This window comes from Rhinoraja longicauda, chromosome 1 (genome assembly GCF_053455715.1).
Source record: "Rhinoraja longicauda isolate Sanriku21f chromosome 1, sRhiLon1.1, whole genome shotgun sequence".
In the NCBI taxonomy this organism is placed as follows: Eukaryota; Metazoa; Chordata; class Chondrichthyes; order Rajiformes; family Arhynchobatidae; genus Rhinoraja; species Rhinoraja longicauda.
Window position 1 is genome coordinate 61,106,999 of NC_135953.1, and position 14,241 is coordinate 61,121,239.

Below are 14,241 nucleotides of genomic sequence, written 5' to 3' on the forward strand. Positions count from 1 at the left end.
TTTCAAACTCTAGTGTTAATTTTATACTTTTCTCTATTCCTTTCAACACCAGCAATTCCAGAGACATGGCTGCAAGAGGATCAGAGCTGGGAGATGAATATTCAGGACTGTACCTCCTATCGAAAAGACAGACAGGTGGGCAGAGGGGGTGGGTTGTTCTGTTGGCAAGGAATAAAATTCAGTCCCTTGCGAAGGGTGACAAAAAATCAGAAGATGTAGATTCATTGTGGATAGAACAGAGAAATTATAAGGGTAAAAATACCCTAATGGGAGTTATCTACAGGCCCCCAAACAATAGCCTGGATATAGGGTGCAAGTTGCATCCGGAGTTAAAATTGGCATGTAACAAAAATAATGCCACGGTGGTTATAAGTGATTTCAACATGCAGGTAGACTGGGAAAATCAGGTTGGTACTGGACTGCAAGAAAGGGAGTGCCTCCGAGATGGATTCAGAGCATCTTGTACTGGAGCCTACCAGGGAGAAGGCAATTCTGGGTTTAGTGTTGTGTAATGAACCAGATTTGTAAAGGAAACTTAAGGTCAAGGAACCATTAGGAGGTAGTAACCATAATATGATAAGTTTTAAGCTGCAATTTGAGTAAGCATGGATTTAGAAAGGGGTAATCATGCTTGGGTGCCAGTGTGAACTGTGAGGAGGATGTGATGAGGATGCAGAGTGACCTGGACAGGTTGGGTGAGTGGGCAGATGCATGGCAGGTGCAGTATCATGTGGATAAATGTGTGGCTAGAACAGGAAGGCAGATTATTATCTGAATGGTGTCAGGTTAGGAAAAGGGGAAGTACAACGAGACCTGGGTGTCCTTGTACATCAGTCACTGAAAGTAAGCATGCAGATACAGCAGGCAGTGAAGAAATGTAATGGCATGTTGGCCTTCATAACAAGAGGAGTTGTGTATAGGAGCAAAGAGGTCCTTCTGCAGTTGTACAGGGCCCTGGTGAGACCTTGGGTATTGTGTGCAGTTTTGGTCCCCTAATTTGAGGAAGGACATTCTTGCTACTGAGGGAGTGTATTGTAGTTTCACGAGATTAATTCCCAGGATGGCGGGACTGTCATATGATGAAAGATTGTAGTGACTAGGCTTGTATTCACTATTAGAAGTACGAGAGCGGATCTTATAAAAACATATAAAATTATTAAGGGATTGGACATGCAGGAAACATGTTCCCGATGTTGGGGGGAGTTCAGAATAAGGGGTAGGCCATTTAGAACTGAGATGAGGAAAAACTTTTTCACCCAGAGAATTGTGAATTTGTGGAATTCTCTGCCTCAGAAGTAATGGAGGCTGATTCACTGGATGCATTCAAAAGAGAGTTAGATGGAGATCTTAGGGCTAGCAAAATCAAAGGATATAGGGAGAAGGCAGAAATGGGGTACTGATTGTGGATGATCAGCCATGATCACATTGAATGGCAGTGCTGGCTCGAAGGGCCGAATGGCCTACTCCTGCACCTATTGTCTATGCACCTATTCCACCAGCCTCCATAATGGATTATCGTCCATTATTTCTGCTATCTCCAACCACAACCGACCACAAAATATATCTTCCTTTCCCATTTCTTTATATGTGGGTCTTTCCTTCCACCATGGTCCACTGCACAGTTATCTCTACCACAGTTCTCCCACTAGACTTACTGTCTCTGACTACATTTTATCTTTGTCCCGCCCCCTCCACTAACATCAGTTTGAAGAAGTGTCTCGACCCGAAACGTCACCCATTCCTTCTCTCCAGAGATGCTGCCTGACCCGCTGAGTTACTCCAACATTTTGTGTCTACCCACAGTTATCTCTGTCGCGTATAGGACATACAGCACCTACCCTTGACTTATTTTATTCCCCCAGTCTAAAGTCCTAAACAGGCTTCATGAGTGGGTTGCTATTTAAAAGTCAATATACTGTACTGTGCTTGCACTTGTCATCTGGTTTGTGTAGGGGATGCCAAAATTCAGATTTTTATTCAGTCATTTGTATTCTGAACATGTCTACATTTAAATCACAAGCTAGTTGTCTTTGCATTTAGGTCCTTTTGGCTTTTTGTGCACCCCTTTTTGACCCAGGTTTCTTCCCATTCTCCACCCAGATACAGAAATCATGCTGGATCAGAATTCCACAGCTGTGTTGCTTTATCACTTCATTTTCAGATGTAATCAAAGAGGAGAATTAACTGGAGAATGAAAAAGAGATATAAGGAACTGCAGATGCTGGAATCTCCAGCAAAGCAAAACATAATGTGACATAGGAACTCAAGTAGCATCTGTGGAGGTATTTCCCTCCATAGACACTCCTTAACCCCCTGAGTTCCTCTTGCACTTTGTGTTTTGCAAGGAAGTGAAGTCCACGAGCAAATGGGACCACATTGGATAGGAGATCTTGATCGGCCAGGACCAAGGGCCAATTTCTATGCTGCATGTTTCTATGAATGAGTGTGGGCAATCAATATTAATGGGGAAAAAAGTGGAATATGGAGGAATCAATACCTTTCCTCCATAGTCCACCTTTTTCCCATGATGGTGGTTTATTTTCTCCCATTTGCCTTTCCAATGTGATCAATCAATATAATACAATGATTGCCTTACGCTTTACGCTATAACCACATTCAGTATCATAGTGATATGAAATGTTGTTCTCAATGTTCAGAGGAAATCACCACAGGAAATTCCTTAAGGTCCTCCCTACTCGGAGTTCTTAAATAGTGGCAAACAATATCAAATGCTGTGCTTCAAATGGGGCCGTGTAGGGCACTAGGAGCAAACTTATAAGCCTGGGTAACAGACGTATGAAAGTGCTGTTTGACTGGGTGGTTTCGACAGCAGTGTCCACTATCAGAACGAAATCTGTACGATGAATTTATTTAAGGATTGTAAAACAACCTAATGTGAATGTGGCCGATAAATGTCATCCACTGAGGCGCAGCTGACACAACCAATGCCCAAAACAAATGTTACATTTCACAACGCTTAACAAAGTTAACCAAAAGAAAGTCACAGCTGAATAACTGAAATCAGAAGCCCATTTTGGCGGGAATCTTAAGTATAAGTTAGGTCTTGTCTTTTTAATATTGTCATAGAGGTGTATTTCCGCTGGGTGGGGCGCTGATGTGCTGGCATCGAATGGATCAAGTACAGAATGGATCTAGGCAACGGGCATCAGCATTAATATCCCCAGTTATTCAGTCTTACCTTCCCACACTAATTTGTGTATCTATATTTTCCTACGGGATGGAATGAATTAGAGTTCCGATTAATGTTAAAGTAAAGGTAGGGTTGTGACAAAGTGCATCAACGTTCCTGTCTGAAGAAGGGTCTCGACCGCAAACGTCATAACGTCATCCATTCATTCTATCCAGAGATGCTGCCTGTCCCGCTGAGATACTCCAGCATTTTTTTGTCTATCTTCGGTTTAAACCGGCCTCTGCAGTTCCCTCCTTCATCAACAACATCGCTCTCGTCCAAATAGGAATGAAGGGGAAGTCTAAAGTAGACCTTTAGCTTCAAACCTTGCTTGAATGGACAATGCATTCGCGTGAATTCAACCTTGTATACAGCCGGAAACAGGCCTTTTCGGCCCTCCAAGTCCGTGCCGCCCAGCGATCCCCGCACATTAACACTATCCTACACCCACTAGGGACAATTTTTACATTTACCCAGCCAATTAACCTACATACCTGTACGTCTTTGGAGTGTGGGAGGAAACCGAAGATCTCGGAGAAAACCCACGCAGGTCACGGGGAGAACGTAAAAACTCCTTTCAGTGCAGCACCCGTAGTCAGGATCAAACCTGAGTCGACGGCGCTGCATTCGCTGTAAAGCAGCAACTCTACCGCTGCGCTACCGTGCCGCCCTTTAATTTTAATGGAACAAAGGAAAGTTAGAATGGAGGAAATACGTTATCAACATGGGAAAATACTTGTGAAATATGAAAAATATTAATGGGCCACACACATGCATCCGTATCTCCGAATTTAAGGAATTGGAGTGCAATTACAAACGACATTCTCCTCTCCTCCTCTCCTCCTCTCCTCCGACGCTGGCAACCTCAACATCCTCATCCTACTTGACCTCAGCGCCGCCTTTGACACCATAAATCACTCCATTCTCCTCACCCGACTTGAAACCTCCCTTAACATCACCGGCACAGCCCTATCCTGGTTTAAATCTTACCTCTCTGACAGACACCAGTTCATCTCCATTAACAACTGTAAATCCCCCACCGCTCCCCTCCCCCAAGGTGTCCCCCAAGGCTCAGTCCTTGGCCCCCTCCTCTTCATCCTCTACCTGTTCCCCCTTGGTCAATTAATCCGCCGTCATGGTCTCAACTTCCACTGCTTCGCCGATGATATCCAGCTCCTCATCTCCACCAAGTCAATCTCCTCCACCACACACTCTACACTGACAAACTGCATTACTGAAATAAAATCTTGGCTTCAATCAAACTTCCTCAAACTCAATTGCAACAAATCTGAAATCATCATCATTGGTCCAAAAATGCTCACCAAATCCACCCAAAACTTCATCCTCAACATTGATGGTCTCCCAATATCCACCTCACCTCACATCCGGAATCTTGGAATCATCCTTGATCAAACCCTCTCCTTCGACAAACACATCAAACACATCACAAAGACAGCCTTCTTCCACCTCAAAAACATTGCCCGTCTCCGTCCATCCCTCTCCTCCACAGCTGCAGAAACCCTCATCCACGCCTTCATCACCTCCCGTCTGGACTACTGCAACAGCCTCCTCTATGGCGCACCCTCAAAAATCATCAATAAACTTCAATACATTCAAAACTCCGCTGCCCGTCTACTCACACACACCTCGATCCGTGACCATATCACCCCCGTCCTTTATAAACTCCACTGGCTCCCCATCCCCCAGAGAATCCAGTACAAAATCCTCCTCATAACCTACAAAGCCCTCCATAACCTGGCCCCATCCTACCTGACCGACCTCCTCCACAGGCACACTCCCACCTGCACCCTCCGCTCTGCCGCTGCCAATCTCCTATCACCCCACATCCGGACTAAACTCAGATCTTGGGGGGACAGGGCTTTCTCCATCGCTGCTCCCACCCTATGGAACTCACTACCCCAAACCGTTAGAGACTCCCCCACACTCACCACATTCAAAACATCGCTGAAGTCTCACCTGTTCAGTACTGCCTTCAACCACTGAAGGTCACCTCACCTACTGTTCATTTATTTATTTACTTATTTATCTATTTATTAATTTCCCTATGTTCTCAAAATCTCTGTAAAGCGTCTTTGAGTATATGAAAAGCGCTATATAAATAAAATGTATTATTATTATTATTATTAATTATTTGACTTTTATCGTTATGTTATTGAAAGTAGATGATTTTAATGGAAACGCAAGAAACTGTAAATGTTGGCATCTTAGGCAAAACACAAAGTGTTGGAGGAACTCAGCGGGTCAGGTAGCATCTAGGTAGGAATGGACAGGATGGGGACTTTTTCAGCCTGATATCTGTAGATTAATTTGCCCCCATATGATTGGCAGCTCCTTTACGAATAAATTTTGACATTGCTTCTGACAATGATTGAAGAACTTAGATTTGTACAGAAACTTTTGCAGCCTTATCTTGCACCTATCCACTTCACATTTGAAGAGTGTAAAGTAGCAAACACTGCGGCCACGTTGTGTACAGCAAGTTCCCAATGTCCGCAAAGTGACAAGAACCGGGGAATTTATGTTTGCAATGTAGTTTGCGGAAGCATTGTTGGATGGGTAGTCAGGGATAACTCCACTGTTTATCGAATACACCTGGGAATCGTCTCTGAGTAATACGTGAATCTGCTGACACCGGAAAAGCGGGTCTCCGTTACCATCGACAGCAACAACAAGGCCACTTTCCACACCAGCCATTCCGTGGCCTTTGAGAGCGTTGCTAGAGCGCCAATTTATAGTTGTTTCGTTGTTGAATTACATTCACCTGGGAAACAGGCTGCGTCTAAGGCTGGTAGGGCTTATGTCCAACTGGGCCATTTGAAACTAGTCAGAAGATAAATATTGACCTTCCTGTCCTGGTCCTCTTCCATTGCAGGAGGGAGGGGACACGCAAACCGGAGGAACAACACCTCATATTCCGCTTGGATAGCTGACAACCTCACTATATGAACATCGAATTATCAAATGTTACGTAACCTCAAACACCCACTCATCCTCCCCTTTCTCCCTCTCATCTCTCCCTCTTCCCCTTCCCTTCCCCTGTGTCCCACCTGGACTCACACTCTTTTCTTCCCTTCCCCTCCATCTCCATTCCTTTCTCTAGCTTCACAATTCGCAACTCTTCAATCCTTTTGTCTCGGGCATTCTATCTTTTCATCTCTGAGCTATATCCAGCCATCCGCCTGTCAACCCCGCTCTCATCGTCCCTCTGTTCACCTATTACCTGCCACGCTTTATCCTGCCTCTCCTCTCTTTCAACTCCCCCACCCACTACAATCAGTCTGAAGGAGGATCCCGATCCAAAATGTCACTTATCCATGTTCTCCACAGATGCTGCCTGATCCGTAGAGTTACTCCGGCAGTATTCCTGTCGTTTATTTAGACTACGTTGGGTTGAAAGTCACTGGGAATACAACATCTGGGATCTGATACCAGTCTGCTATTGAAAACAAAACGTGCGTGTGCAATACAGGCGTTGAATCCAAATCACTAAGCTTGCGCTTCTTGTAGCAACATAGGCGATTCTCTTTTAACATTTCGTTGAATGATTTATGGCAAATAGTATATGAAATAATTCTAGATAACGACACTTTCACATCAAAAAAGCAAACCAACCCATTCGATACTTGTTTTTTTACAATATTTGTGGTATTACATAGAAACATAGAAAATAGGTGCAGGAGCAGGCCATTCGTCTCTTCGACCCAACGACCCTACGATTCAATATGATCATGGTATCACAAAATGCTGGAGTAACTCAGCAGGTCAGGCAGCATATAGGAGAGAGGGAATGGGTGACGTTTCGGGTCGAGATCCTTCTTTAGTCTGAAGAAGGGTCTCGACCCGAAACGTCACCCATTCCCTCTCTCCTAGATGCTGCCTGACCTGCTGAGTTACTCCAGCATTTTGTGATACCTTCGATTTGTCCCAGCATCTGCAGTTATTTTCCTATTCAAAACGATCATGGCTGATCATCCAGAATCAGTACCCCGTTTGTACCTTTTCCCCATATCCCTTGATTCCGCTGGCCCAAAGAGCTAAATCCAACTCTCTCTTGAAAACATCCATTATTGCTCGAAGAGAACCGTCTCGTGAAAATAGTTGCATTCAACAGATGACTTGCTGTACATTTACAACTCTAGACTTTCGCGTTCTATATTGGCTGTCTTTAAATTTCGATTTATTATGTGATCTACTGCTCCTTCTATGCATTTTTTCCAATAAGTGGCTTCAATGCAACATTTCTTGGGCATCGTTCGTTTTTTTAAATGTATCCTATTTTTTCCAGACCAGAGCACGACAAGATTCTTTTTATTTCGTAGTTGTTTTCCGATTTTGGGGGAATGAGCTGCATCCTCGTGACACGTGACGCGAGGATCAATTTTCGTAGCTTGGGACCTCCTCCCGCATATAACCTGCAAGTTGCCATGCCCCTTCAGACCAAAGATTGACCCTCATCCCGCCGAACCTGATCTTCCTCTGCAGGGCGATCTAGAATAATAGATACAGGATTCTAACTCCTGGATTTTTTTGCAGACTTCATCCAACCTCTGCATCAAGGGCGACTTTAAAATGTTACACGGTCGTATCGGGGACCAGAGAACGTGGCTGTGAGGCTGGGAATCATTCAACGTTTATTGAGAAAACGACTCTGCTGGACCAGAAGGTCACGTTGTCCTGGTTTCTGGGCTACCCGTTGTGACATGTCGGGGAAATTGGTTATCGCGCTGCTGTGGCTGTGGCTGGGGATGTCTGATTCAGCTGGTGAGGGACATTTGCAAGCAAACGAATAAAATGTTCTTGTTATGTGCTAATTAAGGGAACCTCGTCCTATGACAATTGCGCGGACGATTCAAAATGCCCAATACGTTTAGTAATTGTTCCGTAATGCAAATTTAAGTTAATGTTGTAAGTGAGCGAATATGATGTACAATTCTTTTTTTTGACGGTGTGAGTACATTGTAATATAAATCCCATCTCGTATTCACCTTCCTTGGGTGGCGCGTTTTTAGCACCGGCTTTCTAAATTAAACAGAGCTAACGCGGATCTTTGAGTTGATCTAAAAATGATTGTAGAAAAACGTCTCGTGTCGTGCAGGAGGGGAGAATCCGACCTCATTCAACCCGTACGGAACAGTGCCCTGCGGCCGCAGACATCCTTCGCAACAGAGTAGTCCACCTTCTGGCTAGCCGAGGAAGTCTGACAAGTCGACCTGTGGTCGCTGTTTAAAATGATTTGTAACGACCTCATTAGCTCATTGGTAATGCAGCGCAAACGAGTTCTCTGAACTCATCCGAAAACAGGTATTACAGTTAAAATGAGAAGTCATAGCAAGAAATCGGTTTTTATCAATCGTGGTGGAAACTACACAATTAGGGTTAGATTTACAGGGAAATTATAATATTAGTACAGTATATAGTTTGCGGAGAATTGAATTTTACAATGGCGTCAACAGTGGTGCTGCTGTTGGAGCTGAGGTGATGGTGGAGCTCAGCCCCAGAGACTCGGGTTCGATCCTGACTTCGGCTACTGTGCGGACCGCGTGGGCTTTCTCAGGGTGCTCCAGCTTCTACCTACGTCCCAAAGACGTGCGGGTTTGTAGGTTAATTGACCTCCGTAAATTGCCCCTAATGTGTCGTGAGTGGACGATAAAAGGGGGAAACATGGAACTAGTGTGAACGGATGATCGATGGTCGGCATGGACTGGGTAGAGGGCGAAGAGCCGTTTCCATACTGTGTATTTCAGTCAATTGAGGAGTAAAATGAGTGTTTGCCATGATCATTAAGCTGCAGAACAAACAAACATCGTGCAACTTTGCCTGTCTTCGTCGGTGTCCCGTTGTCCGCTCTATATCAGTGGGATAATAGGTTTTAGAAAGTCTAAACAAGAACAGCAAATCAGATAGTATTTGCCGCACGGCGAGCTTTTCTGTCACTTTGTTTTATTTCAGAATTCCAGCATCTGCATTTTTTTGCAAGTCGAGCAGGAAGCAGACATTGTGCTCTGTTCATGATATGTGAATCTGTGGATTTTCTCCTAAAATGCTCGAAATTATTTAGGAGAACATCCAAAGACGCGATGATCTTCACTCAAATGAACTGCGGAGTGCGAAGCTACCCTGAGTAGCTCGGGGTTACTGTTGTGTAAATAACATGCTCCAGGTGGGAAGGTGGCGGTGTGACCGGGGGCAGGGTGGTGGCGAGTCCAGGTCACTGCAGTCAGAAGTGGAACCGAAGAACAGTTGGAGATACAAGGAACTGCAAATGATGGAATGGTAAGTGAAACGGAAAGTGCTGGAGTAATTCAACGGGTCAGCCAGCATCTATGGAGGGAATTGTCAGGCAACGTTTAGGGGCGGGACTCTTCTTCAGACTGATAGAAACATAGAAACAGAAAATAGGTGCAGGATGAGGCCATTTGGCCCTTCCATTTCATTGCCATTCATTATGATCATGGCTGATCATCCACAATCAGTAACCTCTGCCTGCCTTCTCCCCATACCCCTTGATTCCATTAGCCCCTCGAGCTCTATCTAGCTCTCTTTTAAATTCTTCCAGTGAATTTGCCTCCACTGCCTTCTGTGGCTGAGAATTCCACAAATTCACAACTCTGGGTGAAAATGTTTTGTTCTCACCTCAGTTTTAAGGTGTAGTGGTGTGGGTGGGGGGGGGGGGAGGAGGGGGAAAACCTGAAAAGAGAGATGGGGGTGAGACAAAACCTGGCACGTGACATGTAAAATCAGGCGATGGGGGGGTGATTACAGATGGTTGCAGTAACAAAGGCTAGTGGTGAAAAGGCTTTAAACAAAAGGGTGTCAGATAAGGAGAGGAGGAGTGAAATGGAAAGCCAGAGGGAGGGATATAGGTAGAAATGGACAGGACCGACGGGAAAGAGGGGGTAGGGGGATATAAAAGGGACAAGTAAGTGTTCCTTTGTCTCATCTTTTATTCGCACCTGCATCAGCACTCTACATTTTACCAAGCAGTGCATTGCAAATTGCGAATATTCTTCAGGACCTAGCCGCTTGGAGCATTTTCTCATTTAATCATTGTACTTTACGCCAATATCTCTAAAGGCAGCTTTCTATGAATCAAGTACAATGGTTCTAGCTAAAGCAAACAATGACAGTTCTGAAGAATGGTCGCGACCCGAAACGTCTCCCATTCCTTCTCTCCATAGGTGTTGCCTGTCCCGCTGAGTTACTCCAGCATTTTGTGTCTATGACAGAGGAGACAGTTTATTGATGCTACAGGAGCCATCTTACTTTCAAAAGCCAATTATATCAGGCTGCAACAGTATACTATTTGCGAATGGACTGAGATTCTCCCAATCTTGGTCAAAAAACAGCACAAATGTTTTCTGAATATTACACAGTGTGATTTGATTTCTGCCTGGTTTTGGACTCTCACAGTAGAAAAATACGATACCCCCATTACTGGAGGGAAATAAACCAGAACAAAATTAATTTATTTAAACTACAGTTCTGCCTCTTTACTCGAAAATGAAAAGTGAACATAAAAATGCCCTGTACCAAAAATAAGGCTTTGGAACTGTCTGCGCAGTCGTTCGCTTTAATGCACTACGGTTATCCAATAGCTGAATAAAGGCAAGCGGATAATCGTCGGGGGTGGGGGGGGAATTGAGCTGCTGAAGTCTGCTGTCAACGCGGATTGTCTCGCTGAAGTAGCTCCTGACAGACGGGAAGGAGGCGTGGGACTTGTTGATCAGTGGAAACCTGTTGCACAATTAGTGGCAGTAGCCATAAAATAGACAGCGGTCATTCTAATGAGGTGAATCTGCACACATGGTTGAACTCAGCCGATGCATCTGAGTTGCGTACAGGATCCCTCCTAAAACAAGGGTAGACCGTGCGAGTAGATATTGCTGTACTAGATTGGCAGAATATTTCTCACTACTTTTCAAACGAGCTAAACTATGGGTTTGCAATCTAAAATATAACCACTCGAACAAAGCTTATCACTCTCTAATGGAATTCGTTGTTCAATTATTATTGATTATTGATATCTTACATCTTTGATATTGCAATTTAAGAGAAATGTAGATTAAATGCGAACTTACCCATAGAACGAATTGGTTTGTCCATTGGCCTGACATTGAACCTTGAGTAAATTCATGAAGTTGTGCAAAATTAGAAAATTTGATTGCTGACCAGAGTCTGTGAGGTCTCAATCAGCTATTTCTTACTGAGCCACCTGCCCCTCATCCTGTTTTGACAGAGGCTGCAGAATATACTGCTGCCATTTGAAAAGGCAGCATTCAGTCTTTCGGCGATTATTTCAGAGCTGGAGCAAGATTGCAATATAAAGAATTCTGAATGTTCAGTCTGGTACTTCTCGACCCTTGGCGAAGTAGTCCTCCTGTTATTCAAACGTTCGAATGCAGTGTTTCTGGGGATCAGATGAAGTACAGAACTGGAGAATTGTGGACATTTTATTTTGCATTTGAAGTAACTAGAGCAGAAAAATCTACCGGATCCTATGTCTGAATAGAATGTGTTTATGAAGGAATATATGTATCTATGCATGGAGTACTTATTGCAATGCATATCTATATATCTGTATGGCCATAATTTGTTACAGCATAGCTATGCACATCACAGAGACGTGAATACATGGGTTTGGGTTCTTTTGGTCTTTGAATAAAATTCTAATTTAAATATTGGGTTAAGCTATTGGAAACATAGCATTGGCTCATCATAGAGATCTTTAATTTTAAATATTAAAGTTAAATTTTGAAGTTCAATTGTAGTGGCAACACATTTATTTCTAGGGGCAATAATGTAGCACCAAGCATAACGTAACACCATGCGACCATTGTCCATGTGCATGGAGTGGAGGTGAACTATGCTGGTCACTTGTTGGGAATCCCATTGTGTATTGATAATACAATGGGGAACCAGAAGTGACAAAATGTGCTGCCGTACTTGACCTGCACAACAATAATTGAAGCCTCAAAACTATGTTCAAAGCTCTGCAGATTGCTGGAGCGCAGTATTCTAAAAGTAAATTGCAGCAGTTCTTGAATGGTGTTTATGGAGTAGCAGAAACATTTGGAACCATCCTTGTTATTATATTTTTCATAGAGTTTCATTGTTGCTGTTCTTTAAAACTAGACCTCAGATTATCCAGGGAACTGTAATTGTGGCATCTGTCCATGAATCAGAGAGTCAAAGAAGTTATACAACATGGAAACAGGCCTCTTGTCCCAGTTTATTCATTCTGTCCAAAACATCCATCTGAACTAGTCCCATTGCCTGCATTTGGTCTATATTCCTCAAAACATTTCTACCCATGTACCTGTCGGAATTATCACAAAATGCTGGGGTAACTCAGCAGGTCAGGCAGCATCTAGGAGAGAGTGAATGAGTGACTTTTCAGGTTGAGATCCTCCTTCTGAAGAAAGGTCTCAACCCAAAATGTCAGCCATTCCTTCTCTCCAGAGATGCTGCCTGAGTTACTCCAGCATTTTGTATCTATCTGCGGTGTAAACCGACATCTGCAGTTCCTTCCTACACTCTTTGCATATGTAGATTACCTTTTTTTTAACCAAGCATTTGGTCCTTGCCCTAACCATTGTACTTTGATAATGCTCTTGTAGAGTACTGTTTGGATTGTTTGTTCTGTTAAAGGAACCCTATGTGGAAGTTGTTGTTATTGTTGCAGAAGAAACCCCTCCTCAATCAGTTGCAGATGTCACTATTTGTCCTGAGTGTTTGTTCCTCGATGCTTTCACTGTCTCCAGAGTAAACATATCGAAACAGTATGTAGTGCTAAAAACATACATGCCTGTGTTGGGATTGTGCTCTGCTTTCCCCTTCTAAGTGTCACAGTGTAACAATGATATGGGTCATTACTTGGCAATGCTGTGATAATATGCATATGATAAGCATGATTACCCTGACAGTCTTTTAGGGGGCACCAAGTTGCTTCTTCATTTGTTAAGTTGTGAATCTGTGGAATTCGCTGCCACAGAAGGCAGTGGAGGCCAATTCACTGGATGTTTTCAAGAGAGAGTTAGATCTAGCTCTTCGGGCTAAGGGAATCAAGGTATATGTGGAAAAAGCCAGAACGGGGTACTGATTTTGGATGATCAGCCATGATCATATTGAATGGTGGTGCTGGCTCGAAGGGCCGAAAGGCCCACTCCTGCACCTTTTTTCTATGTTTCTACGTTCCATGGTGTCATTCCCATGCATTTTTCCAGAGAAAAGGATTGCCTTTTATCCCAGTACTTCAGTATAAGGGTTCACAATAGTCTTCACAAAAACAGGGAATGAGGGATACAAATCACGTACTGGCAGAGGAGATTAGTTTAACTTGGCATTGTGTTTGGCATGGACATTATGGGCTAAACGGCTTGTTCCTGTGGTGTACTGTTCTATATTTTTTTCAATATTCTAAAGTCCATTCTCAATATGTACTATTCAGATTGTAGGCTTGATTTAACCACACAACCCATAGGAGCTGCATAGTGCTAAGATATTCACCAACCTTTCAAATGATTTGTGCCTTTATCATGACCCTTTGCTCAATGGGCTATTGTTTAGGATCTGACTGGTAAGATTAAGTTTGCAGCCCAGTGGTATGAACATCGACTTCTCCAACTTTAGATAGTTCCTCTGTCCCTCCCTTCCCCTCCTCCTTCCCAGATCTCCCTCTATCTTCCTGTCTCCACCTATATCCTTCCTTTGTCCCGCCCCCCTGACATCAATCTGAAGAAGGGTCTCGACCCGAAACGTCACCCATTCCTTCTCTCCCGAGATGCTGCCTGATCTGCTGAGTTACTCCAGTATTTTGTGAATAAATACCTTCGATTTGTACCAGCATCTGCAGTTATTTTCTTATATATAAGATTATCCATACACTACTTCCATTGACACAGTACTATTAGCAATTATGTTAATGAAGAACCCTCAAATGAAATGTCTTATCAATATATGAATGAAGTAGCTAATTAATGTGAATATGGAAATATTGACCTGGCCTGATCTCTTGTGAAATCGGAAGGAGC

General features: G+C 43.6%; 1 protein-coding gene across 2 annotated transcripts in view; it reads left to right on the forward strand.

Moving 5' to 3' along the window:
• The first annotated feature begins 7,666 nt into the window (after positions 1-7,666).
• kdr (kinase insert domain receptor (a type III receptor tyrosine kinase)) overlaps positions 7,667-14,241 on the forward strand; it is a 70,777-nt gene continuing 64,202 nt past the window's right edge. For both annotated transcript variants that reach the window (XM_078398530.1, XM_078398538.1), the window contains exon 1: positions 7,667-7,972. In XM_078398530.1, coding sequence (XP_078254656.1) covers positions 7,912-7,972 — 61 coding nt within the window. In that variant the 5' untranslated portion in view covers positions 7,667-7,911. The remainder of the gene's footprint in view (positions 7,973-14,241) is intronic.